This window comes from Antechinus flavipes, chromosome 3, assembly GCF_016432865.1.
Source record: "Antechinus flavipes isolate AdamAnt ecotype Samford, QLD, Australia chromosome 3, AdamAnt_v2, whole genome shotgun sequence".
Lineage (NCBI taxonomy): Eukaryota > Metazoa > Chordata > Mammalia > Dasyuromorphia > Dasyuridae > Antechinus > Antechinus flavipes.
This window is the reverse complement of record NC_067400.1, coordinates 611,822,274-611,834,046: the sequence shown is the minus strand read 5'-3', so window position 1 is coordinate 611,834,046 and position 11,773 is coordinate 611,822,274. Positions and strand designations below refer to the sequence as shown.

Genomic DNA, 11,773 nt, shown 5'->3' with positions numbered 1-11,773 from the left:
GCTACAGCAAAACGACAAGCGATAGGCTGAGCCTCGACAGAAGACCCGGATGAGCTTCACCATCTGCGGAAGGAGGGACACTCTGGAGAGGAGGTGGTCATTCGAGGACAGAGTCAAGTGCCAATTGGTCTGAGTTAAGGAGTTCAAGGTGGCGATTGGCTGGCGGAGGGTGCAGGGGGCGGGGCTAAAGTTCCAGAAGCGGTGGCCGCGGCTGTAGCATTGGCGGCGGCGACAACGACGGCGGTTTCGGGCGGCCGGGCCTGAGGGGAGCGAGGAGGCGGCGGCCGGGAAGGAGCGCCCGCGGCCGGAAGCCCTCCGCAAACATGAATGTGGCCGGGGTATCGGCGCCCACGGTCACCGTGTTTATCAGCAGCTCCCTCAACAGCTTCCGCTCGGAGAAGCGGTACAACCGGGGCCTCACTTTGGCTGAGTTCAAGGTGCGGGCTCAGGAGTAGACGAGGGGGAAGGGGGGCGGGGCCTGCGGAGAGAAAAGATCTAGGCTGGGGAGGGGGTGGGGTGTGGGGAAGGGGAGATGGAGGGCGGGGCCCGGGAAAGATGAGGGTTGGGGAGCGGGCGGGGCTTGATGACTGTAATCTGGAGGGGAGTAGTGGTGGGGTACAGGATGAGATGAATCTGAGGGACAGAAGTCAATCTGCTGTGGTTAGTGCTGGGGATTCAGAAAGCAGAAGGTAGCCTGCCCTCAAGGAGTTTCCAGTCTAGGTGGAGAGACAAGCACAGATAGGTTCAATAGGAAATATTATTTCCTATTGAAGTGAAGGCACTAAAATAAAGTGGGGGATGGGGGTGGGAAGGGCTTCTTGTAGAAGGTGGGATTTTAATTGGGACTGGAGATCAGTGGTTTAAGAGCGGAGGAGGGAGAGTGATCCAGGCATAGGGCCGGAGAGATGGCCAGAGCCAAGAAAGACAGGGTCTTGTTTATGAATTAACCAGGAGAGCAGTGGCACAGATCAGGGAGACGGAAAGGGTAGGAGGTGGCGGGTTATGAAGAACTATGAATGGTAAATAGCATTTTGCATTAGATCCCTCATAGGGAACCATTGCAATTCTTTGCGGGAGAAGGGAAGTCTGACAAGTTTCTGACATTATTTTCCAGTTTTCCCAGCATTTTTTGTGAAATAGTGAGTTCTTATTCCAGAAGCTAGAGTTTTGGAGTTTATCAAACACTAGATTACCATAGTCATTGATTATTGTATCGTGTGTGTCTAACCTATTCCACTGATCACCACTCTATTTCTTAGCCAGTACCATATGGTTTTGATGACTTGTTTTAGGTCTGGTACCTGGCCCTGCTGGGCCACCATCCTTTGTATTTTTTTTTTTCATTAATTCCCTTGATATTCTTGACCTTTTGTTTTTCCAGATGAATTTTGTTATCTTTTCTAGTTCTATAAATAAATTTTTTGGCAGTTTGATTTGTATGGCACTGAACAAATTGACTATTTTAGGGAGAATTGTTATTTTTATTATATAAGCTTGGCCTACCCATGAACAGTTGATATTTTTCTATTTATTTAGATCTGACTTTGTTTCTGTGAAAAGCATCTTGTAATTGTGTTCATACAATTCCTGAATTTGTCTTGCCAAGTAGACATCCAGATATTTTATTTTGACTACAGTTATTTTAAATGGAATTTCTCTATTACTGCTGGACTTCTTTAGTAACATAGAGAAATGTTGATGATTTGTGTGGATTTATTTTATAGGCTGCAACTTTACTAAAACTGTTAATTGTTTCAAATAGATTTTTGGGTGATTCCCTTAAGTGTATACCATCATATCATCTGCAAAGAGTGATGATTTTATCCCCTCATTGCCTATTGTATTTCCCTTAATTTCTTTTTCTTTTCTTTTTATTAAAGCCGAAATTTCTAGTACAATATTGAATAATAGTGGTGATAATGGACATCCTTGTTTCACCCCTGATCTTACTGGGAATGCATGTAGTTACTCCCCAATACAATAATGCTTGCTGATAGTTTTAGATAGATGCTTCTTATCATTGTAAGGAATATTCCATTTATTCCTATGCTATCTAGTGTTTTTAATAGGAATGGGTGCTTTATTTTGACAAAAACTTTTTCTGTATCTATTGAAATTATCATATGATTTCAGTTTTATTATTGATGTTATTAATTATGCCAATAGTTTTCCTTAACATTTTCTATTTAAATTAGCCAAAGGTTTATCTATTTTGTTGGTTATTTCATAAAACCAGCTTTTAGTTTTATTAATTAGTTCAGTAGTTTTCTTTCTTTCAATTTTATTGCTCTTTACTTTGGTTTTCAGAATTTCTCATTTGGTACTTAATTTATTCTTTTTCTAATTTTGAAATTATATGCCCAATTTCATTGATTGCCTCTTTCTCGACTTTATTCATGTAACTATTTAGAGATATAAAAATTGTCCTTTGGCTGCATCCCATAGGTTTTGGTGTGTTGTCTTATTAGTGTCATTCTCTGAGATGAAATAATCTATTGTTCCTATGATTTGTTGTCTGACCCACCCATTCTTTAGAATTATTCAATTTCCAATTGGTTTTTAGTCTGTCTTTTCTTGGCTCATTTTTGAATGTAAATTTTATTGCTTTGTGATCTGAAAATCTTTTTGCCTCTCTTCATTTGATTGTGAGGTTTTTAATGCCCTGATATATGGTCAGTTTTTGTATAGTTGCCATGAACTGTTGAGGAAAAGGTGTATTCCTTTCTATCCCTATTCAGTTTCTAGTAATTTCCCTATTATCTTTCTTGTTTATTTTGTGGTTAGATTTATCTAATTCTGAGAGATGGAGGTTGAGAGCCCCCACTAATATAGTTTTGCTGTCTGTTTCTTCCTGTAACTGGTTTTACATCTTCTTTAAGAATTTAAATGCTGTAGCAGTTAGTGCACGTACATTTCATATCAGTACCACTGCATTGTCTGCAGTACCCTTTATCAAGATGTAGTTTCCTTCCTTATCTCTTTCAATTAGATTTATTTTTATTCTTGTTTTATCTGAGATCAGATTTGCTACCCCTGCTTTTTTTTTTCATTCTGCTGAAGTTTAATAAATTCTGTTCCAGACTTTTATCCCTACTCTGTATGTATATCTCTGTTTCAAATGTGTTTCTTGTAGATGACATAGTGTAGGATTCTGGTTTTTAATCCACTTTCATTTTATGGGAGAATTCATACTATTCACATTCACAGTTGTGATTCCCATCTGTGTATTTCCCTCCATCCTGTTTTCTCCCCTGTATATACTTTTTTCCTCTTTCTATCTTGTTCCTTCTTAGTAGTGTTTTGTTTCTGAGCTACCTGCTCTCTATCACCTCTCTTTTCTTCACTTATTCCTTTCCCCTACTTTTTCTGCCCTTCCTTCTTTCCCCTTTCTCCTCCTACTTAAGATAAATTTCTATCTCCAACTGTGTGAATATGTTATTTCCTCTTTGAGGCAAAAGTGTTGAGATGAAGCTTCAGGCAATGCCCATCCTCCTCCCTTCTTTCCCTCTATTGTAATAGATCTTTTGTGCCTCTTCTTGTGATTTAATTTATCCCTACGTTGCCTTTCCTCTCCTGATACAATTCTTTTTCTACCCCTTAATGTCTTTTTCTTTGATATCATCACATCAGAGTCAATTTCTACTCCCATACTGTCTATGTGTGCTCCTGCAAATAATTGCCTTATAATAAAAGATACAGTTCTCAAGAGTTACAAACATCATTTTCCCACGTAGGGATATAAACAGTTTAACCTTTAAATGACATGTTTGTTTTTTTCTTTCATGTTTACCTTTTTGTGCTTCTCTTGAATCTTATTATTTGAAGATCAAATTTTTTATTTAGTTCTGGTCTTTTCATCAGAAATTATTGAAAGTTCCCTATTTTATTGAATGTCCATCTTTTCCCCTGAAAGATGATTTCTTGATTGTAATACAGATTTTTTTGCTTTGCAAAGTATTATATTCCAGATCCTCTGACCCTTTAATGTAGGGTCTACTAAATCCTGAGTACTCCTGATTGTAGTTCCTTGATATTTGAATCATTTTCTTCAGGCAGTTTTTGTCCTTCCTTTTCCAAGCTGTTAACTTTGTCTTGCACATCTCTCTTTTCTTTTCCAATTTTTTCTTCTACCTTTCATTTGACTTTTAGAATCCTTTTTATGCTTGAGACCAATTCATATCCCTGTTGTGGCCGGCTTTTAGGAGCTCATGGCATATGAACTCTTTGATCTCTGGCGAGATGGATGGGGCCGGAGACTTAAAGAATATGAAAAGAGCTCCAGTTTATTATGCCGTACAGCCTTGTGGATAAACGTTTTTGTAAGCGTGATCAGTGCATGGACAGTAGGCAATCCCCAATCACCATTCAGAGAAGCAGCTCGTGGGCATTGTGTACGCATGGTATCTGCCAATGGCAGGAGAGTGGATCCAGCAATGCAGCAGCTCGCTACGAGGGGAGAGGCCCTGTTCAGGCATCCTTGCTCGTGTAGCCGCTGGCTGTGACCCTCGGTTTACACTCGTTCCCATGATAACAAATCATTGCTCCTTGCTCAGCAAGGGCATTTCTGCAGAAACTAATGTGCACAAGGGTCGAGGTGACTTCCATACTCCCTCTCAGCAGAATCCCATATTTTTGTATATCCCGCTTTGAGGTTTTACCCACAAACACTTTTTTCTTCTTCTGAGTTGGTGTTTTGATCTTCCCTGTCACTATAGTAGTTTTCTATGGCCAAGCTTCTTTTTAGTTTCATTTGGGGGGGGGAGGATGCTATTTCATGGCTTTTAAGGTTGACCTCTGCTCTTGGGGCACAGTACATTCTGTCCTAAGCTTCTTATGTAGAGTCACTAGCTCTGAGAGCTGGGGCCTCCAGAATTGGGTGACACTGCACTGGTGTAGCCTGACCTAGTGATGCCCATTGTTACTTGGTTTCCAGGGCTGGCAATTTACTTTCTGCCCTAGGATTGGAAGTTCCACCACTGCTGTTATGCTTTCTCCTTTTGAGCCAGGATTGAGGGATCTCAGTTGCTGATCAGTGTGCTGTGGCTAAGACCATCCCTCTGGACACTTTCTGTCCTAGACTGCACTCTCCTTTTACCCAAGTGACATTGACCTTTGCTGAAGTCTTTCCAACTATCTTTTTAAAAAACATTTTAATAATAAGTTTTTATTTTCAAAATACATGCAAAGATAGTTTTCTTTTTTTTTTTTCCCAAAGATAGTTTTCAACATTCACCCTTACAAAACCTTGTGTTTCAGATTTTTCTTCTTCCCTTTCCCTCACCTCTCTACCCTAGGCAGCAAGTAATCCAATAAAGATTAGAGGTTTACAATTCTTCTAAACATATTTCCACATTTATCACATTGTACAAGAAAAATCAGATCAAAAAGGAAAGCAAAATGAGAAAGAAAAAAAAAAGCAAACAAACAACAACTAAAAAGGTGCAAATACTATGTTGTGATCCACATTTAATCTCCAGTGTTCTTTTTGGATGCAGGTGGCTCTCTCCATCACAAATCTATTGGAATTGGCCTGAATCACCTCATTGTCTTCCAAGCTATCTTAAGCTGGAAAATCGTTTCATTCCGTGTCTGTTCTATGACTCTACAATCTCTGTTCAGAGGCTTGATTTAAGGTTGTTTCTGAGGGAAACTGGGGAGATCCCAGGCAACTTCCTGGCTTCTCTTAGTCATCTTAGTTCCATTCCCCAAATGAAGGCATTTATTATAGCTATCTTCTCAAATTTAGCCCCCACTGGCTGTGATTCTCGGCTTACACTCGTTCCCATGATCATAAATCATTGCTCCTTGCTTAACAAGGGCATTTCTGCAACGGGGCAGAAAACTTATTGTGCACAAGGGTCGAGGTGGCCTCAGTACTCCCTCTTAGCAGAATTGCATATTCTTGCATATCCCCCTTTGAGGTTTTACCCATAGACACTTTTGTCTTCTTCTGAGTTGGTGTTTTGGGAAGAAAGGTATGGGAAAATAATGGGAATGTAAAAATCAAGTGAGGGTTTTTTGAGGATGATGGAAATCTAAGCATGTTTGTAAGGAATTAGCCAGAGAACAAAAAAAAAGCTGAAACCAAGTAAGAAAGTAGGGATGATAGAAGTGGGACTGAATGCTAGAGATGATGAGTTGTAATGGAATTGCTTCTGCATGGCAAGGGGTGAGCTTCCGTGAAGAGGAACGCCGCCTTGTTATGTGAGACAAGTAAAGGAGAACTGGCAGTGATGGGAGATGAGGAGGATCAAGCTCAAGGTGACCAGCTTCAGTTATTCTATAAAATAGGAAGCAAGGTCTTGGCTGACAGAATGAGGGCAGAGTTTTGAGGAGGGCTGAAGAGATGTGGAATAAATTGGAAAATGGATTTCCTTGCAGCAGTGTGGGCTCAGTTGAGATTCTATAACAGAAATATGTATATGTAGCCACAAGGAATCCAGAGTGACAGCAGTGAGTGGTGGGAATGATCCAAGGTGCAGGTTGGACAAGGCAAGGTCTTCGTTAGGATAAGGGGATGAGGGACTGAGGACAAGAGGACAATGGAGAGCCAGAGTCGCTCACCAAATTCAAGGGGTCACAATAAAAAAAGAGAGATTGACCTGGGAGAGAACTTGGGGCTGGAAGGATGCAGGGCTTGCAGTTGCAAGGCAGGCGGAGCAGTGGGAATCGCTTGTGAGTGGTGGCTAAGGTGGGAAGGGGTCATGGGAAGGCAGTAATTAGAGGACAGAGAGAGGCCCTGTAGGGCTTGTGGGATTTCTGGGATGAGGGAGAACTTGGGAGCGGAAAGCACCTGAGACAGCCACTGACCCTTCTTGACAAGAGTGGAGAGAGGTCAAGAAGGAGAAAAGAAGATTTGCAGTAAAGAAGTCACTGATGACTTTGGAGAGAGAAATTTTGGTTGGATGGTGAAATGTATATAACCAAGTGGGAGGAGAAGAGATGGAGGCCGTCTTACTCCAAGAGTCAGGCCACTGAGCCGAGGGCCAGATGTACATATGTAGGGGAATGGAGGGTCAGCTCAGAGAATTTTAAGGATGAGGGAGATAGGGTCATTTGTAGGCAGTGAGGAAGGAGCCAATTCAAAGCTCAGGATTGAAGATAAGAGAAAGTCTGGATCATAGAAGGGGCAGTAGAAAGTGCAGTGGCTCCTTATTAACTCCAGGTTCAATAAAGGGTGTCCCCAAAGACTTAGAGCAATTTTAAACTTTAATAATTTAAAATTGCCCTAAAAAGTGAAAATACTATGTTGTAACTATGTGTCAGGACACTCTATATTAAAAAAAAAACAACCCTTTTTTTCATTTAAAGCCCTTCAGAGATTGGCCCCTTTCTGCCTTTCCAGTTTTCTCACACCTCACTCTGGGCTCTGCTGTTTCTGGAGTAAGACAGCTTCCAGCCTTCTATCTCCAGCCTCCAGGCATTTCCCCTGGCTGTTCCCCCTCCTCATCTCTGTTTCTAGGCTTCCTCGGGTCCCTCCCACAGGAAGCCTTTTCCAAGCCCACTGAATTCTAGTGCCTCCCTGCGGCTGGACGCCATTTGATCAGACCCATGTTTTATCTGTAGGTGATTGTTGCAGGCCCTGCCCCGCCCCATTAGTCCTGTGCCCAGCCTGTTGTGAGTGCCTAATATATACATACTGGCTGGCCTTGGGATGGGGTGGAAGAAGGCCTGAGTGGTGCAGGAGTGGGGAACCGGTGGGCCAGAGCCAGTGGGGCTGAGACTCTGGGAGGGGAGGTTTATCTTCAGAGGGAGAAGGAGGGAGGATGAGGCTGGAAAGGAGGATTCTGGGGCCTCAGCTTGGGGGGAGGAGACCAAGAATCTGGGGGGAGGGTTCCACACATCTGGGAGACAGGAAAGGCACCAGGCCTGTGCCACGCCCTCACCCCCCCACCCCCCCGTAACTCAGCCGCCTCAGCTGGGCCGGGTGCAGTCAGAAGGCCACATAGTAGGGTCAGCACCTTCCCAGCCGGCCCCGACTCACTGAGTGCCCGTCCCCCAGTGCAAACTGGAGCTGGTCGTGGGGAGCCCTGCCTCCTGCATGGACTTGGAGCTCTACACTGCCGATGATCGCTTCTGCATGAAACTCGACCAGGATGACGCGCTCTTGGGCTCCTACCCAGTGGATGATGGCTGCAGGATCCACGTGAGAGACCTCCCCTGCCCCGTCCCTCTGCCCCTCCCTGTCAGCTCTGCCATGCTTCCTGTGGAGGGCCCCCCCCACCAAGATCCTGGGCTGAGGGAGGCCATGGCCCCCCCCCCACACACACACACACAGTGGGCTGGGGAGGGGCAGGCCTCGGGCTCAGTCACCATCTCTCCACAGGTCATCGACCGCAGCGGGGCCCGTCTGGGCGAGTATGAGGACCTGTCCCAGGTGGAGAAGTTTGAGCTCTCCCAGTCAGCCTATGAAAGCAGAACGGGTACAGCAGCAGGAGGAAGGGGGGACAGGGAAATGGGGGGAGAAATGGGGGGAGGCAGGGGGTGTGAGTGTGGGGCAGTGACCCCCTTGACCCCTGGCCTCCAGACTCCGTACGCTCCTTCCTGAAGCGCAGCAAGATGGGCAAATTCAATGAAGAGGAGCAGAAGCGGCGGGAGGCCGAGGCGGCCCAGCGCCTGGCCGAGGAGGAGGCCCAGGCCCAGGCCATCCCGGTGGGGAGCCGCTGCCAAGTGCAGGCGTCGGGCCAGCCCACCAAGCGGGGCACCGTCATGTATGTGGGTGAGTGCCCTGAGGGCCAGGGCGGGGAGGCTGGGAGGGATGAGGCCCATCCCCCAGGGATCCTGGGGCGGCACTTTGGGAGGCGGAAGAGGCGGGACCCCCCCCACCATGGGGCAGCCCTGGGCTCAGCCAGGTCCTCATGGGGCTGCTGCTTCTGGGCAGGACTCACGGATTTCAAGCCTGGCTACTGGGTCGGCGTGCGCTACGATGAGCCACTGGGGAAACATGACGGCAGGTGAGGCAAGAGCCCCTCGAGGACCCAGCCCTGGGGGGAGGAGGGAGAGTGTGTGTGGCCTCCAATACTCTTTGTTGTCTGCAGCGTGAATGGCAAACGATACTTTGAGTGCCAGGACAAGTATGGTGCCTTTGTCAAGCCACACACGGTGACCGTTGGGGACTTCCCAGAGGAAGACTACGGACTGGACGATGATGAGATGTGACCCCCCTGGTGGGGGTGGGGGGTTAAACACTACTGGGGGGGGTCGTCCCCTTGGATGCAGCCTCCCCTTCTTTCCCCACCCTCCAGCCTGGGACCTTCCCTCTCCCCCCTTTTCCATGTCTGTGGTGTATTCCCTCTTCCCTTCCCTAACTTGAGTTGTATTTTTTATCTTATTTTCCCCTTGGCTCTTGTGAGTTTGTGAGACAAGTGAATTAAATGCCGCTGATTCCCTTGGAGGGAGAGAGCCTCTCAGTGCTGTATACAGATGATGGGTGGTCAAGGAGGGCAGTGTGGCGTGTGTGGGCTCTGAAGGAGCAGCGGGGAGCCTGATGAGAAGTCAGCCTTCCCTTCCCTCGTTGTCTGGCCAGCCCAGAAGTGGCCTGGGCCCAGAGGGACAAGGATGCGCTTACTCCGGTCCCTTCAGAACCGCCTTCTGGGGGCTTGCTTGGAAGGCATTTTGAAGAGAAGAAAGACCAGAGGCCAGTGGCCATCTCGTTAAGCGTTTGACTTCTTGCTCTACATCACCTCTGACCTTTCCCAGAGGCTCATCCCTTAGCAGAATAAAAACTAAAACCAAAAAGTCAACTCAACCACATCTGCGGTGTTCAACACCCACTATCCCCCAGCTCGCCTAAGAAGGGAGGGAAGGATATCTTCTTTTGGGCCAAGCACCTGTCATAATTTTATATTTGGAAGATTTTAATTAAAAGCTGCTGAAGTCCAGGCCGCTAGATGGCGATATAATGCACAGAGCTCTGGAAACTTTCTCTTCCAGAGTTCAAATTTAGCCTCAGACACATTTTAGCTGTGGGACCCTGACAAAAGTCACTTAATCCTCTCTGCCCAACCTCTATGGAGTTCGCCTTCTCCCCAGTTTCCTTTGGGGATGTGGATTGCCTCAGTTTCCCTTGTTTAAGGAGATGGTGACACCTCCCTCTTTCCCCCCCCTTTCCCTCCCCAGTATCTTTGCCGAGAAAACACTAAATGGAGACCTGAGTAAACAACTGAAATTGAGCCAGTAGGTGTAGCCCCCAGTGGGGCTCAATTTGTAGGAGGGAATACTGACCAGAGTTTGAGTCCTTCCTCTTACACTTTCTGGCTTGGTCATCCTGGGCAAATCCCATCATCTCAGTGTTTCCAGGCAATCACCTCTGGCTGTTAAAGTGACTAAGGAGTTGCTGATTGCATCTGTGGATAAAATTGCCATGATGAGATCATCAGTCTGGGAGTTCTCATCCCCATAAATTAAAATAGTCCAAGTGAGCCCATCCCCTCCCTTTGTCATTATTAATAAGTTTACAGAGTTAAAAGTGAAGCTTCATCATTATTTTGATAGGCATTTTTCTAATTTTTAGTAATTTGGAGTATTCTTTCATATGGTTAATCATTTTCCAATAGTATTTTATTTTTCCAATTACATTTAAAGATCGTTTTCAACAGTAATTTTTGTAACATTTTGAGTTCCAATTTTTTTCCCTCCCAAGATAGCAAGCAATCTAATATAGGTTATACATATACAGTCATTTTAAATACATTTCCATATTAGTCATGTTGTAAAAAAAACAATCAGAACAAAAGGGGGAAAAAACAAACAAAAAACCCCACAAATGCTTTGATAAACCTCATTCAGTCTCCATAATTCTGTGGATACAGATGGCTTTTTTTTTCCTTTTTTTTAATTTTAAGTTTTTAATAATATGTATTATAAATTATAGCATATATTTTTATAGCATTCGAGTGCTGGGAAAGACTCTTGTGTAAAAAGGCTAAAGTCTTTAGATTCCTAGGTTTCTTTTCTTTTTTTAAATAGCATTTTATTTTTCCAAATACATGAAGTAGTTTTCAGTATTCATTTTTCTAAGATAGTATTCTAAATTTTTCTCCTTCCCTTCTTAATTCCCTCATTCCCTCAAGATAGCAAGTAATCTGATATAAGCCAAATATTATGTGTGATCCTTTTAAACATTTCCATATTTGTTGTACAAGAAAAATCAGGACAAAAGGGGGGGAGAGAATGAGAAAGAAAAAAAAGGATGAAAATACTCTGCTTCAATCCACATTGTCTCCATAGTTCTCTCTCTGGATATGGTGGCATTTTCTATCCCAAGTCTATTGGAATTGTTTTGGATCACCTCATTGCTGAAAAGAGCTAAGTCATAGCTGATCATATCATTTTTTGTTGATGGTGATGAGGCAAAATGACTTGCCAGAGTGTCCCATAGCAATCGTTACATAAATCTTGTTGCTGTGCACAGTGTTCTCCCCCTTCTGCCCACTTCAGCATCAGTGCACGGAAGTCTCTCCAGCCCTTTCTGAAAAAAAGCCCGCTCATCATTTCTTACAGAACAATAATATTCCATTACATTCATATACCTGTGGTTAGTAATTTGCATTCTTTGGAGAACTGTCCAGGCCACTTGCTCTATTGGAATGACTTGATCTTAGAGGTTTCTGTTAGCTTTTATATAGCTTAGATACGAACCCAAAGATCAGAAATATCATAGATATTTTCACACTTAATTTTATCTTCCTGGCATTAATCTTGTTCATGCAGAACTTGAGTTTCAACTAAGCAAACTTAGCTGTTTTTTGTGATTTCCCCCATCTCTTGTTTG

The 11,773-nt window shown here is 44.3% G+C and overlaps 1 protein-coding gene across 3 annotated transcripts; it reads left to right on the top strand.

The window, feature by feature from the left end:
- Nucleotides 1–92: 92 nt before the first annotated feature.
- TBCB (tubulin folding cofactor B) lies at nucleotides 93–9,394 on the top strand. 3 transcript variants are annotated; one of them, XM_051988895.1, is made up of 7 exons: nucleotides 357–437; nucleotides 7,567–7,617; nucleotides 8,003–8,146; nucleotides 8,327–8,423; nucleotides 8,528–8,719; nucleotides 8,882–8,954; nucleotides 9,039–9,394. In XM_051988895.1, exons 3-7 carry the CDS (start codon nucleotides 8,042–8,044, stop codon nucleotides 9,157–9,159), a joined length of 588 nt encoding a protein of 195 aa, XP_051844855.1. In that variant the 5' UTR covers nucleotides 357–437; nucleotides 7,567–7,617; nucleotides 8,003–8,041; the 3' UTR covers nucleotides 9,160–9,394. The 3 variants fall into 3 exon arrangements, with proteins under 3 accessions (XP_051844854.1, XP_051844853.1, XP_051844855.1); XM_051988894.1 differs by lacking the exon at nucleotides 7,567–7,617 and having other exon boundaries at nucleotides 93–437; nucleotides 8,556–8,719; nucleotides 9,039–9,137; XM_051988893.1 differs by lacking the exon at nucleotides 7,567–7,617 and having other exon boundaries at nucleotides 135–437.
- Nucleotides 9,395–11,773: the final 2,379 nt, after the last annotated feature.

Bases quoted from the DNA above. Each gene is read 5' to 3' on its own strand.
- TBCB (XM_051988893.1), top strand. From the start codon at position 324: ATGAATGTGGCCGGGGTATCGGCGCCCACGGTCACCGTGTTTATCAGC. The intron at 8,147-8,326 runs GTGAGAGACCTC...ATCTCTCCACAG, and splicing joins ATGATGGCTGCAGGATCCAC to GTCATCGACCGCAGCGGGGC. The intron at 8,720-8,881 runs GTGAGTGCCCTG...GCTTCTGGGCAG, and splicing joins GGGCACCGTCATGTATGTGG to GACTCACGGATTTCAAGCCT.